General features: G+C 41.9%; 1 protein-coding gene across 1 annotated transcript; it reads left to right on the top strand.

Annotated features, from left to right (window-relative positions):
* The first annotated feature begins 450 nt into the window (after positions 1-450).
* On the top strand, positions 451-10,473 carry scrt (scratch). The gene is made up of 2 exons (XM_069054995.1): positions 451-875; positions 5,568-10,473. The coding sequence occupies exons 1-2, from the start codon at positions 677-679 to the stop codon at positions 6,638-6,640; spliced, it is 1,272 nt and encodes a 423-aa protein (XP_068911096.1). The 5' UTR covers positions 451-676; the 3' UTR covers positions 6,641-10,473.
* Positions 10,474-15,735: the final 5,262 nt, after the last annotated feature.

Here is a 15,735-nt window from a genome sequence, read left to right as displayed (position 1 = left end):
GTTGGTGCCTTTCATTATTCATATAACGGAGCAACACCGCCGCTCAACAACACAAGTGGTCAATATTTATCCGCTAAATAATTTAGGGTGATCATTTGTTGTTCGTGATGGTTGTTTTTCGTTTTCGTTTGTTTTTGGTGCGATTCTTTGCGGCAAGGGATCCGGCGGAAGCCGGTGGAACCCCATCCGTCCGGGTGTCGGCGGTCCTTCGCCCCCAGCTGCTGCGACGCTATCAGGTGGTCGACGGGCAGGCAGGTATCGCACGTGGCCCCTCGGCCCCTCGTCGCACGCGTCCGTGCCTCGGCCACGTGTTGGAGTACGTCGGTGGCGCGGCGCACCCCTCGGAAGCGGCGTAGTCGGCAATCGATGCGCGTCCGAGGGGTGGGAATGGCCCCCACTCCCGCCGCCGCTATATATAAAAGCGGCGGAGGGTTAGGGCGCGCTCTAAAGCCACGAGGGGTCTGTTTAGTTTAGTTCTGTTGTGTTCGCTCTTTCGGTGCCTGTGCTCTGCCTCTCTTCTCTCCTGTCCTGTCGCTCGTTCTTCCGTGCTTTCCTCCTCGGCGATGTCTTCGGGGTCGGTGTGCGGCGAGTGCGCGGGTGCGCCCTCCTAGGGATGTGGACGGTGTGGGGACGACGCCGCCAACCTGCCTCCGCCGACTAGTCACGCGATAGCGCCATGCCGCGCTGTCTCATGGCCAAGAAGTGGAAAGCGTATCCGTGGCCGGAGCGCCCGGATCCGCCCGAGGATGAGGAGGAGGAGATCGACGTCGTGGGGGACGCGCCCTCCTGCTGGGGGCCCTCGAGTCCCACGGCCGGCGCCACGGCGCCCAGCCCGCCGCCGACCTCTCCCAACGGAACCACTCTCGTCTACAACGGTACGCCGAACACCCCAACATGCACACTTTAACCCCCCCCAGAAATACACAAAAAAATATACTTTTCTAGAATCACCTAGACTTAACAAAAATTAAACAAAAAAAATACATCATTAATTATTTTTTTACAAAATTCAAAAGAAAATTTGACAACGGTTAAAGTGTAAATACCCTGTAGATACTTGTAGCAGTAGTGTAGTGGAACAAAATTTTATTCAGAAAACTCTATTTTTGTTGTTGTTTTGTTGAATTATTTTTTTACTAAAAGCAATTTTGCATTTTTGAAACGTGTTTCACGTTTTTTTCCAGTTCCTGTCCCACCTCTCACTTTCGCTTTTTTATTTTTACCTCCCCGTACTTTTAGCGTTTGTTTCATCAAATGACAATCTAGTTGGCACCGACAAATTTTAGAATTTATTCAACAGGTAATTGAATATTTTTACAATTGGTGACCTAGTTCGTTCAATCTAAAAATGGAATAGCAGGAATTATTTTGTTAAAAGACTGCACTGTTGGAAACTGCTAAAAATAATTTACAAGACTAACAATTGTTTCGATTTTGGTTTTCAACATTTTTAATCGGATGTTTCCAAAATTAATTAATTATTTTTCATTTTTCTTTTGGTGAGAATAAAAATACAGTTTCAATAATAATTTTTATGAATCGGATTTTTATAAAACATGTAAAAATAATTTAATTGAAACTAAATTAAAATGTGAACACCTTTTTAATAGCAGAAAAATGCTAAAAATAGTCTAGACAAGCAATACTTTTCAATAGTAATAGTAATATGTAGTAACAATAAAAATAAGTGGTGATTTGTAGTGCTTTCAAAGGAATTATCATTCTCTGGTGGATAATGATAAATAAATCCGGCCTTGATGCTGTGTCCCATTTTTCTATGATATTTTTTATTGCCCAACAATCTGAAACAAATTGCAAAACAATTTTTAAATACAAAAAATACACAGGGTGCATAAGAAATACGTGTGTTAATTTTAACCAGTGGAAGAACTCTCCAATTTATGAAAATTTTCTCTAGAACATTTTGCAAAATTCGCAAAAGTTTTCCAAGATTTTTGCCTCCCAATTTTTGCCAAACGAGTCGTTTTGTTTGATTAACTAGACTCTATTTCTTTGTAATCGTGAGAATTTTAATTTTAATTATTATATATATATTTCTATAATAATGTAACTTTTTTGACCAGACAGAAAATTTTTGTCTTGGGCATAGGGTATACATTTTGATGATTAATTTATTGGAAATTTTAAACCAATTTGTAACGCTTTTTCGTAAAAAATTCAAATAGAAAAAACGTTTCATTTCACAAGCTCTGTTACGTGTTAAGATTAACACAGGTATTTCAAATACACCCTGTATATAATTGAGTAATGGAACAAAATAAAAAAAATACATGAATTATTTAACATACATAAATGTAATATTCATAATATACATATTCATATGAAATATGAACACTGTTCCAAATACCATTATACAACGATATTTGTTGTTTACAAAATGTGTGAATCAATTATTTATTTTTATTTTTATTCTTAGGTTTTTGAGGTTCGCTTTTTGTCGGTAAATGAACTACAGAATTATCTACAGAAATACAAAATTATCTTAATTAATAACATACTTAAGAATCCTTTTTTGAACTTTTTGATTTTCAAAATTTTATCTGGATCTTACAGAGATTTGTTCATTGCTGGTTGGTGACATAGTTATTATTTTTCTAAATTTGTTCAAGAATAATTGTATAATTAGCAACCGATTTCGTTCAACACGATTTTTTTCCAACATTCAGGTTAGTAAAATTATTGATTTTTTATTGTTATTTTGTGTTTATATTTGTTACTTTTGCCGTTTTTTTAAATTATCACAGGTTATAGTGTAAACATGTTATACAAACACGGCATATAAAAATATTATCACAATAAAAATCAATAAACTTTTTAAAAAGTATTTTCAAAATTTTATCCAGCTCGTTCCTTTTTCTTAGAACAAAATAGGAAAAATTGTTTCGCCAAAAATGTTATCTAGATGTGAATGTCCTTCATCTTCTCGTCAACTAAAACATAATGCAAAAACAATTCTTACGAAACAATTTTTTCTTTATAAATACGAGGTGCCATTTGAAAAAAAATGAGTTTTTGACATTTTTAGTTCGTTATGTTTAAAAAATCGCAGTAGGCTTATGCGACTGAGCAGGTCGTTGAGTAAACACTCAGTAGATGCGGCAAACATTCAGAAATCAAACAGCGTAAATCATTTTAATTTGTGTGCAATGATTTGCTTCACGCAGATATTTCCAAGGTCACAGGCCATGAGAAAATCCAACACCTATACCTTATGTGACTTACTCAGTACTCTTCGTTTTTCACGTTGACATTCTGTACAGTCATTTTTAAAATACTGGATGAAGTTGTCAACGTCAATTTACTGATCGAATTAAAATGTGATCACTCTGTATATTTTTAAATTGCATAAAAAATCCAAAAAAGTGTTTTTACATTTTTTTTTTTCCAAATTTTTGGAATTATCTTTTTATATTTTATTTATTTAGAGCGCGCTTTCAGCAACTTGCAACCCGACGCTCACCTGTCCCCCCCCCAGAATAATTTCCTCCACCGGATTAGTTTTTTTTTTGGAAATCCGTAATAATTTTCCTCGCCTCGCGTGACCCGCTTCTCATTTTTCACATTCTCACTTTGATCAACCTGGCACTTTTTTTTTGCCGCCCGATTTCAGAATTTATTCAACAGGTAATTGCATCTTTTTACAGTTGCGATCAGGTTCGATCAGTCTAAAAATAGCGCCGTTTCACCAATCAATTAATTAAAAATAGGTTCCCGACAAACGTCGTCGATTGAAATTTTTATTGTGAAAATTTTCAGCTCGATTAAAACTTATTCATTCCGCCCGGATCCAACCGGAATATTCAAATTTGGGGCCGGACAATTTGTCGCATTAACATTCATGCTAATTCGCCCAAATTTATTTAAGCCAACCCGGCCATGGTACCCCGGTTCCACGTGCCACCCAGCGATCCTCAAACTGCCACGTCATTAGCTAGAAGCAAAAAAAAAATATTTTTCCCAACATCCATGCATAATAGTTATTTGTGTATCAAGGCCAAACAGACCAACTGACGGCGCCACGGTCAGCGTCCGAAAAAGTGCGTCCGAAAAAGAGTTACTTTTCGAGCGCTTGTGAGTACGTAAAATCACCGTGCCTAAAAAGCGTATTTTTGCTGCGTGGGTCAAACTTCCTGTCCGTGAAAAAACGTGTTGCATAAATTACTTTGTTTCAATTAGAAAATCGTGGATTACCAATTTGTTCAACAGGTAACAAAATTTTTTTCTGCGCAACTTCTGTCGTTCTAAAAATACCGGTTCGACTCTTCAGGAAATTAATTTTTTAAAAATAGAAGGTTAAATGTCGCGGGATTCTGACCCCTCAACGATAAATCTTTAATGAATATTTTTACAGAAATAGTAAGTTATTCAGCGGAAAATGATTAATTATTCGTTGTTAAATTCCAAATTCTAATTACCTATTCTAGGTCAGAATATTTGAGTAATCTAGTCTGATCCAGAGGTCGAGAGTCGGATTTTTAGTTTCCGGTAGCGCACCTAGAGCTGTCTAAATTTCGCAGATCTCCCTTTCTCGATTATGAAGGTTTCGGGAGTGTCGTCGAAAGAAGCGCAAACTAGGTCAGTGGGTTAGCCTCAATCGTCGTCCTTCCGCCAGGATTAAACACTATCCGGCGTAATCTGTTTCGAATTTCGTCCCAGCTCTCAGGATCGTGCTTTCGGGGTGAAAAGTTTGTACTTGCCTTGCAGAATTCCGCTTTCGGTGATTTAAATGAAGCAGAAGACGTTCTGCTGAATTTGCATCGAGAGGTAGAGAATCTAATCATTTTAATTCGCTTTGGTAATGAACTCGTTAAGGCAGGATCCTAGACGGAGGCGGCGCTAACGAGAAAATTCCCGTTGTTCGTCGTCCTTTTTTCGTCCTTATTAAATCGGCTCGCAATTCGCTCCTTAAGCGCTCCCGCATCAGCCACTCTATGCAAACGTATTGATTCTCGACTACCATGGCTACCAACATTCGTGCCGAAAAAGTTCTTCTCGATTCGTGGAGTCGGTGGAGCCGCCGTCCACGCACCTAGTGAATATTAACTTTTCTTTTTATCGAGTTGGGGCGGGGGCGGGCCGTGCCGTGTTTCCACCGCCAGCTGTTGTGATGTATCCGATTTAATTAAAAGGGGAGCGACGTCTCCGGTCTCAACGGCCCAGCTGTTGTTATACGGAGGGCCTTCTGCTCTGCTATGCATATCCCGTCCTCTCCTTCTTATGGGACAATAAGAAGCGACTCCTTTTACGACGCCGATCCTCGTTTTTATGGTATTGTCTCCTCTTCGGAATTCCAGAGAGGCGCTAAAGATGATTATTTCGCGCTTAAACGGAAGGGGAAACTGTTGCGCACCCTCGTCAACACACAACGGCCCGGACCGAATTTGCATAACGAGGGGGTCAGAGAGCAGCTTTGATCCGATCGGTTTGCGACACCCTCAGCGCCACGCAAAATTAAAATTTTTCAAAATTTTTGTAAGAATAATAGGCGGCCTGGATGCCGTGCCGGGTGGGGTAGAATACTAATGAGGTGATGTTTGTTGTTACAGGCTACCTTCACGAATTCTCTCCTTCCACTTACACTACCACCACCTTCATCCCCCGCAACGACCAACCCTTGAGCGGCCAAACAACGCAGCCATCTTACGCCACCCTGCGGACGGTGGTCGAGACCCAAGACCTCCGGCCGGACTACAGCACCCCCACGCCCGCCGCCGTTCCGCTCCGCTCCCGCAAGTCCCTCTCCATGACGTTCACCAGCACGGGAACGGCGCTGTCGCTGCCGCCCAAGAAAAAGGACATCTACCGGCCCTACTCCCTCGACGACAAACCGGTCCCGCCGCCTCTACCGCCGCCCGCCATCCGCGTCCCCGCCGAAGAGGACCTGCACGCCGCCCACGCCATCCTCGACCTGAGCGCGTCGACGACGGTGTTTCTTCCGCCGCCGCCCCCCGCCGAGCCGACCCGGAGCGAGGCCGACGACCTGCACCCCGGCCCCGGCAAGAGCGGCAAGACGATAGCCTACACGTACGAGGCCTTCTTCGTGAGCGACGGCCGCTCCAAGAAGCGGTTCAGCCCCGACGAGCCCGGCCTCCAGGTGAAGGGGATCCCAGGGGACAAGCCCAAGTACACGTGCAGCGAGTGCGGCAAGCAGTACGCCACCTCCAGCAACCTGTCGCGGCACAAGCAGACCCACAGGAGCCTGGACTCGCAGTCGGCGAAGAAGTGCATGACCTGCGGCAAGGCCTACGTCAGCATGCCCGCCTTGGCCATGCACGTGCTGACGCACAAGCTGGCCCACAGGTGCGGCGTCTGCGGGAAGCAGTTCTCCAGGCCGTGGCTGCTGCAGGGCCACCTCCGCTCGCACACCGGGGAGAAGCCCTACGGGTGCGCCCACTGCGGCAAGGCCTTCGCCGACAGGTCCAACCTGCGCGCCCACATGCAGACGCACTCCGCGGACAAGAACTTCGAGTGCCCCAGGTGCCACAAGACGTTCGCGCTCAAGTCGTACTTGAACAAGCACCTGGAGTCGGCGTGTCTCAAGGAGGACGCCGCCGCCTCCAGCTGCGCCGAGGAGGTGGCCAGAGAGGTACCGGTGCCCATACGAGTGTACGCGGCCTAGTCAGCTTCTAGTCGTTCCGTCTTTCCTCGCGGTACCGGCGACGGGCCGGCGGTACCGCCGCCGGCCCGCGCGGTGCCCATCTAGTGTAGTTTGTATTTATTCTTCGCGAACTGATGCCCCTTGTATATATCCCTCCCAGTGAGATACACATCGCAACACGTCCAGTAAGTTAGGGTTAGATGTAAGATGGTCTACCTTAGAACACCACGGGCCGCGTGCGGCGCGGATCGCGGCCCCCGAGGCGTCAGCGTCCTCCGCCGCCGCACGCCACCGCCCACCGAACAAGATGTTATCGGCACCCTGTATAGGAGTCATTTAGTTAATTAAATCGCGACATTCCAAACGTTCGTTACGAACAAAAGCAAAGTTTCACAAACAACGAACTTATGCAAATACTAGTATTATACATATTTAGATTAAGAGTGGAATTAAGTGAGATTTAAATATTATGATAAAGCGGCCGGAAGCCGCAGTCTAGTCGCAGCCTCTAGTCCCGGTCCCGTTTAATCCAGGAGTTCTAGTCCCATTTATAGTCAATTATATTTTAATTTCGGTTGGGTATTTGTTGTTCAGATCTATATGATATTATATCTATAAGGCGGAGTCCGTGCACGTCTTAGACAACGACACTATTCCGATTGTACTATATACATAGTGTACAAGAAAAAAAATTATTGAGAAAAAATAAATTATTCAGATCAACGAAGCATAGTTTTGGCAGTATTTTTGCAAGCATATATTATACATGATAATTATATATTTATTAAGGTATTGACGGCGTCGGTGCCGTCGTCTAGGTAAGCGAAATGTGCAGTAGCACCCATAACCTGTTGTCCCTGATTGTTACGAGTGGGCCAGTGCAATGGGGCGGCGAAGGCTTCCCGACAAGGCCCCACCACCACATTTTCCGAAACCAATCAAAAACGTTACATTTTCCAAAACGAAACGAACAATCAAAAACATTAAAAAATAGACACATCAAAATTAAAACTGTTTGAAAACATGAAAGTAAAAAATCAAAAAAATTACCGAAAATGTTTTCTTAAAAAAATGTAGTGAAGTACGGAACAGATTTTTATTATGTGAAAGCGCGAAATAACTTCATCTCAAAGATATGTCACAATTTTGAAAAAAAAAACGATTCGATACATTGTTATAAAGTTTTTTCGGTCTTTTTTACATTTCTTGCTTTCCCTGTGTTGCAAATCGCGTTATTTAAAAGCTCACCATTGTGTTTTCTTTAATTTTAATTTTATCTTTCTTATTATTGGATATTAATTAACAAAAAAGTCGAAAACATAATTTCAAATAATAGTTTAAATAAAAAAAGTAAATAAAAGAAACGGAAATAGCAGCGATATATACAGGGTGGGCATCGTATACGCGCATGCGAGAAATCTGGACTTCTAATTAAATAAAATTGTCGAAATTTTTCACACTTATCTGGCTATTGATAAGGTACATTTCATATTTTTTTGATAATTTTTCATGTACAAACAAAGCCAAAAAAAAATGTAAATTTCAACCAAAAAGTCAAATTCTGGTTTTTATACTGACCTACCCAAATTCACTTCCTATAATTATTTACAAAATCAGCGGAAAAAACTCTCATTTTTATGGCAAAGCTGTAAGTAAGAGGGTCAAAACGGCCGGCTACAAGTGAATGGTCCTTTTGTTGGCAAATTATAGCTTTTGGGCCATGAATCACGCGTCTGATTTGCGTTTAAATAAAAAAGCGAATTATTTAGCTAACCAAGTCAAAATTTGTAATTTCAGAAAACTAATAAAATCTCTTACGGCCTTAGTTATTAACAAAAAAAATCTCAAATATACCTTATCAATAATTAGTTAGGTATATGTACAGGTATTTCTGAAATACGTGTGTTAATTTTAAGCAGTGAAAGAACTCGCCAATTTATGAAACTTTTCTCTATAACATTTTGTAAAATTCGTAAAAGTATGCCAAGATTTTTTGCCCCACAATTTTAACCAAACGAGTCGTTTTGTGTGATTAACTAGTTTCAATTTTTTGTAACCATGAGAATCTAAATTTTGATTATTTAAAATTTTCCCCCTTACCCATAGGCGGGTATATATACTTTGATGGTTAATTTATTCCAAATTTTAAATCAATTTGTATTGCTTTTTCATAAAAATGTTATAGAGAAAAGTTCCATGATTTGGCGCGTTCTTCCACTGGTTAAAATTAACACACGTATTTCAGAAACACCCTGTATAAAATTTCGACAATTTTATTTAATTAGAAGTCGCGATTTCTCGCGTGCGCGTATACGATGCCCCACCCTGTACACGGGGATTCTTAAATTATTCTAACTAGGTCCTCATCTGTGCCACAGTAGAAAAATATAATTCAAAAAGTCAATTCAAACAACACAAATTTTTTACAATTTAGATTTTGCCAAAAATGATGTAAATTTCCATTTTTCGGAGACACCACAAAATATTTAGAAATAGAACAAAACAAGTAAAATTCTAGAAGCAATTTTTTTTGCAACAAAATGATCAAATTCAATCAAAAATATTTTGGCAAAATCAAAATTGTTACAATTTGTTTACACTTATTGAAACACTAGAGTCAATTTTTGTCAACACTGCTGTGAGAAATAACAAGCGAGGGGCGGCGAGAGTGACTTGAGAATCTTCCGGTTTAGGATGAGAAGTTTTTTTTGTGGTGGTTGGGCCAAGGTTGGGAGCCGCCGCCGCCGGGGCCCGCGCTAGCGCCAGGCGAGTGTGCATCTAGTCATTAGCCAGTAGTGTCGGGCCGCTAAGCGCCGCCGCCGGTGGCCGATCACCCGGCAGCAGGTCCGGTGTGGATGGTGCCTTAACGAGCGACGATTAGTGGGTGGCGCCGTCGCCTTTCCACCAAAACAACAACAAACCCGGAATCTTCGTCCAATCCGGGTGGCCACCAGCGGCGCACGCGCAGCTTAAGTCAAGTCCAGTAGCGTAGAGAGCACCGTAGCGTGTGAGAGCAAGTTAGGCGTAAATAGGGGTTATAATTTGACATATATGCATATAGTTTATATATTTAAATATTCGCTGGCAATAAGTTCGGGGGGGAGACGCGAGCCGCGACATCCTCGAAACAAAGCAATAAGACGAGGGCGAGGTGGGGCGAGAGGGCAGCGGGGCTCAGGATCGGCCCCCGGAAGCCGGGTATTCAAAAGCAATAAGCACAGTAGTCGGGTCGAGGGCGGCCTCGCCCCGGGAACCATAGCAATATATAGATAACGAATACTTAAGTAACATAGACTTAAGACTAGACATCGAATGAGCCGGCGGCGACGCCGACGCGGCTCGCGCGGACATCCGAGCGAGGGCGGCGGCGTCGCCGTTTAGTTTAGCTGCCTGCCTATCTATATATGATATATAGCAATATAGTGTCAGCAATAGTTTACAATATTATACTATTAACGAATATAATCAAAGCAATACCATATACTGTATTATTTATTTAGTCGTAGGTAGAGGAGTTTAGACGACTTAAGTAAAAGGTGAACTTATAATAATAATAACAGAAATAGCCCTCTAGCGTGGTAGTGTCACGCGCGAGTAGCAGCGATGCCAAAGACACGGAGATCTTCTTCTAATCGGATTTCAATCGATCAGATCAGATTTTTGACATTCTGCAGAGTCGCAGAAATTTACACTTTGGCGGAGCGCAGAGCTTGCAGAACCTGTACACTTGCAGTCCAGTACTTGACCACATTATTATTATTATTACATTTTATTATGATTATTATTATTATTACTGTAACACTACATAGTAAGTTTTGTATTATATTTTCATAATAAATAGACTAGAAAATTTATACGTTCTTTTCTTACACCCTACTCCCACCTTCTACAAGATATCTCAACAATTTCATGAAAAATAAGTAAGCAAAAAAAAATCTATAAAACTATCTCAAGAATAAAAAAAAAAACAAATGAAGTAAAGATGAAAAAGGTAGTGAAGTCTATATAATTTTTTTTTTGAGCTAAAATTTTTTTTAATTGCTTTTAGTCTTCTACGTTGTCAAACAACCTGGTAGGTAAAATTTCGGCACATTTTAAAAATACACCCTGTATATCATATTTTATAAAACGTCCACCAATGCGGTTTCCTTGTTTTAAAGCATATTTCCTACAGGTTACTTCGCATTGGCGTACATTTTATAAAACATGATATACAGGGTGTATTTTTAAAATGTGCCGAAATTTTACCTACGAGGTATATTTTTTGAAATAGAATTTTTTAGATATTTTTTCCGAGTTCTACATGAAGCCAGTAGCTCGTGGTTAAAATATCTGCACAACTTTCAATAACACCCTGTATAATCTACTATTATTTCAAAAATGAAAAGATGGTGGTAAAGAGTTAGTTTCTCGTTGGAGTGACTAAACTTCATGCAGGGAAGAAAATTATGATCAAAATTGATACGTAATGATGGACGACTTCTTTACTTTTTTAAATAGTTTTATTTCTTTGTAAAGATCGTGAGTAAAAGATGTAAAAAGAATTTTTAAATTTATTTGACGCCCAAAAAAATAAGATGAATGAAGGAAGATAAAATTAAAAGAAAACGTTTCGTTTGACATTTTCACCCTCGATAAGAGATTGTAGTGACCACCCTCTTGGAGAAACACCCCTCGAATCTGCAGCAAACGTTACAAAACCTCGTTTATCGAAAAAACCACTCACATCTAGGACAGAAATAAACCACAAAACCATAAAACTGACATTTCCGTCCGCACAATCGCTGCTTAAAGTTCAAAGTTTACCCTCGCGTTTTTTGCGTTATCTCAACCAAGAACATTATTCTCCTTGATTAAATTTACTGGCCCACATTATATTTTCACACTCTTAATCGCGCTCTAATTGTCGTCGGATATCTTTTCGCCGATTAAGCGTTTTTCCATGTGGAAAAGCTCCGATAAACAAATTTTGTATTTTTGAGAAAACGCCACCCCCGTAAATCGTCCAGATAAACTCGCCGGTTCCGATTGAAAAAAATCAAGACCCAAGCGCTTTGTCCCCTTTTGCGAAATTCGTTAGCTGCGTTACATATTTGGCTAATAAACGAGCGCCACTTCATCCCCTAGGTGAAGGGCGGGATAAGCAGGAAGACGGAGAGGTTGACAGATTGCACGCGCTCTCGACGGCTTCCTGGCGAAACCAGATCCCGCAACCAGGATGTGTCATTCGATAGGGGCATTAGTCCGGCGATTCCCCCGAATGCACCCAGTGAAGATTTCGATTTTGCGTCGTCATTAGCCGAACTGTATCGATCCGGGTGTCGTGTGCTCTAATGTATAAGGGAAATGTTTCGGCAGCGTCTGTTCCAACACATTAATAAGAGGATATCATGGCCGATATTTCCGCTCCACCTTGATCTGGGGGGCCGCGATCTGGCCGATGCACTGATGGGAGTGGAGGTAATCAGCAGATACATCACGTCATTTAGCTAATGGCTTCCTGAATGTTAATCCCGCATCAGCCGGTTCTGGATCGCTCCCGATATTATGGATCGTCTCTATCTGAGCACCTGACGGTGATGGCAGGAAAAGGGCCGTTCCAGTCGGGACTCGTTAGGGAGCGGGGCCGCAACCCCTTCGCACAGATCCTGCACTCGCAAGGCCAAATACAAAATCCCAAATCATTTATTATTCCAAGTTGGGCGTCTGAGCCGAAGGCGAGTGACCGAGTTTTTTCGTCAATTGAAATCTAAATAAAAAATTTAAATAAGTCAAAAATAAGACAAGCTTTAGGTAGAAAGTATTTTAAAAACAGATTAAAAGTCAGTACAACATATTTGGCGCCCTCTATCGACAAACTCGCAAAACATTCATTTTACTCACTAGTGAGAAAATATTTTTTCCTCACTAGTGATTCAATTGCCATCTTTACTTACTATTTTAAGTCAGCAAAGACCATCGAAATTCAATGATCATGGAAAAAAACATGTATCTTCGAAAATATATTAGTATCCATAAGTAAAATCAAATTTAAAAACAGTTTATAATTAAATTATATAATGAGTTCTTCTTTGTTATTTTCTTTTTTCATTTTTCAAAAAACAAATCTTTCAAAAGTTACGAATTTTTTTACAAGCGGGAAGATTACACACACGATCGCAGCGAGTGTATATTGGTGGAGATTCAGTTTAGTTTTTTAATTATCACCGTCGAAAAAATTCCTCCAACAGGTGCCGCATCAAAACCGCATCAATTTATCGGAACAAGGGCATTCGCTTCTTAATTAAAGCGGATCTGGCGAATCGGAAACGAAAGAACTGTCGAAAAGGAGGAAAATTACAAACATCCCGAGCGACGCATTTCAAATGAACCCCAACAACACACATCCAGAAACGTCCCTTTGATCTTTGACTTAACGTAGGCAGCACGCCGAACGAAATTACGAAAATTTTCCCGAATCTTCCCCATTTGCGAAGCGGAATTATGCAACGTTGTGAATTTTTCTTCGACGCATCGATGGACAATCAATATTGAGTCGGGGCCGTGACCCCGACCATTTTTGCGTGGCCGTGGCTCTTGATAGGGAAATGATATCGCTTCCGGAGGTTGCTCCACTGACACAAATGTAAATATCGTGGACAATGACGCGACGATTGGCGGCGGTGGGGGCGGCCGAGAACTGTCGCGTTTCAATTTCATAAAAATTTGGTTGTGGTGCGCTCCCGAAATCCGTCTCGATTATTTAATTCGCCATCTGGTGCTCGCACCCCTCGCGGCAGCTGTCCACCACGCCGCCCCCGGCCTCCTCTTTTTAATAATTTCCCATTTTAATCACGCTTTGTGTAATATAGAGCCGATATTAAATTTAAATTTCTCGCATCCACCGATTAATCGGTAGGGGACGCCGGGTCAACAACATCCCCGGGACTTGTTGCATTGTCACGATTCAGCTGCCACACCACACCTGGCCGAGATCGACAGCTGACCGTGCAGACATCTGCATACGTCACGGATGACGCCCTATCAAAACAGTATCATCAGTCAACGGTCGCCGATGGGGATAATTGGCGGTGGTGCGTGGCCGCCATCTTGGGGCGATAAATCGCGTTTACCGCACGGATCTGTCAGGTGGAACTGTAATAAATCATCGTTTCGCGTTCTATTACCGGCCCCGCGGTAAATATGTCGTTAATATTTGTTTACCGAGTGTGTAACATGACGATAAAGTCCGACGTAAACACTAGGTGATCAATGCGGGGTCTTGGGGTTGTTTATGGTTACGATTCGACAGGTGAGGGTGGGGGCGCGAATAAATTGATTCAAATCGGCCGGTTTAAATTAAGGGTCGGGCCAGACCCTGATGGGTATATTAAGCTGTGATCGATCGACGAAACAATAATGGAACGGACGTGTCGGGGCGATTTGCAGTCCAGGGCCGGAGTAACACAGTAATTTTTTTTTTCAATTTTTCCTCACCGGGTGCATGTTCTTGAGCATCCCCTGGAGGCTGGAGTGCTCGGGGATCCGCCCAGCGCTGCCCCGCATTAATTAAAACTTGCCAAAACAAACAGCGCACCGAAACGGCCCCGCTAACGAGCGCCGTTTTCGCCGCCGCCCCCGAAAAAAGGGAGCGGATCTGGTGCACGGTCGAGAGGGTCCGTAATTCATTAATTCGTCGATTGATTGCATCCGTCCGACCGTTGTGATTGGATTAGTTAGCAAAACTCGCAAATCCGACGGTCGTCGAGAGTCGATGCACTTGCACAATGCACCACGGGACATGCAGAAGAGGACGTGTGCGAGACCAGCAGCCACAAGTGGCCATTGAGAGCTGCAAGCATTGCACAGACACGAGCGAGAGTGGGCTCGAGTGGAGGCACCTGCCGACGAGGACGGACACTTTCGGATAACGAATCCCTCTTAAGAAACCAACAGGAAAATGCGAACGGGGAGTACCGCAAGGCGAGGCGGAAGGGTCTTTCGAGATGCTTTCTTAACGTTTTCATGGAAATCGGGCTGGGATTCGAGAATGAGTATAGATATTGGCGAGAACAGAAACAGTTAAAAAAATAACTGGGTCGCGATACGATCAACATATCTAAGTTGGTAGTACCGCATCTAAGTCGAATTATCAATCGGTACCACTTTATCAGTTACGCGCAGAAACATCTCCAATAGCCACAGTACTTTCAATAATCGTGTTACTACAACTGCGTTCAATTTGTTTGAAGCAGTGGTACCACAAGGTACAGATCGATCTTGTAGCATTCTCCAAAAGAGAAAACAACATAAAAGAGTCATGTGTTTTGAAATTGTTGAAAATCAAGAGCTCTGATTAACAACTTTCTATTTAAAAAATTGAAGAATTGAAAATAACCACAAAAGGTACCACTTTATAACTGAAGTGCAGAACAAACATCGTGGTCTGCAGATTAGATAATAACTCGTGTTGCGATACGAATAATAAGCTTATCTAAGTAAACAGTACGCCAGTGGTACTTTCCCAGTACTCTCAAAGAGAAGGAAGTTCTGACCTATCCCTAATATAAATAAATAATGACCTGAGTATAAATTGAATATTTCCAAAGCCTTCTGTGCCAGGATTTTTTCGATATTAACAATGACAGTTCGAGTACTGTTGGTACGTCACAGCTGATTGATGGCTAAAATTAGATAAGTACTTTGAAACAAGTACCAAAATAAAAACCATTTTGTAACAAGCATTTATTGATTTTTGTTACAAAAATACCAAAGTACTAATAGCTATAAAAGCAACCGTAACACCTGGAGTACTCTTCGTAAGTCTGATAAAAGTTATAGTGACAATAGGAACAATTAATGTTTCTCGTGAAACATTGTCCCATTGTGCATGTTTCTCTTGTCCAAGAAGGTTTCTTCTGACAGCCTCCATAACATGGGTCAATGGGCAAGTACCCGTAAGTACCTTGACAACCGTGACACCTATAATGGTACGGGTTGCAATTGTAAGTCACGCACGGTACTATAACAATACAACAAGTTGGAGATTTTGTCGGTCCTGTTATTGTATTTGTTGTTGTTTCTGCTATTGTCGTCTTTGCAGTCGTCGTTGTACTCTGTGTCGTTGTTGTTCCTTC

This window comes from Tenebrio molitor, chromosome 1 (genome assembly GCF_963966145.1).
Source record: "Tenebrio molitor chromosome 1, icTenMoli1.1, whole genome shotgun sequence".
In the NCBI taxonomy this organism is placed as follows: Eukaryota; Metazoa; Arthropoda; class Insecta; order Coleoptera; family Tenebrionidae; genus Tenebrio; species Tenebrio molitor.
This window is presented reverse-complemented; position numbering and strand designations above follow the sequence as displayed.

Excerpts from the sequence above, each read along its gene's own strand:
- scrt (XM_069054995.1), top strand. The coding sequence starts at position 677 with ATGCCGCGCTGTCTCATGGCCAAGAAGTGGAAAGCGTATCCGTGGCCG. Across the intron at positions 876-5,567 it reads AACCACTCTCGTCTACAACG|GCTACCTTCACGAATTCTCT; the intron begins GTACGCCGAACA and ends TTGTTGTTACAG.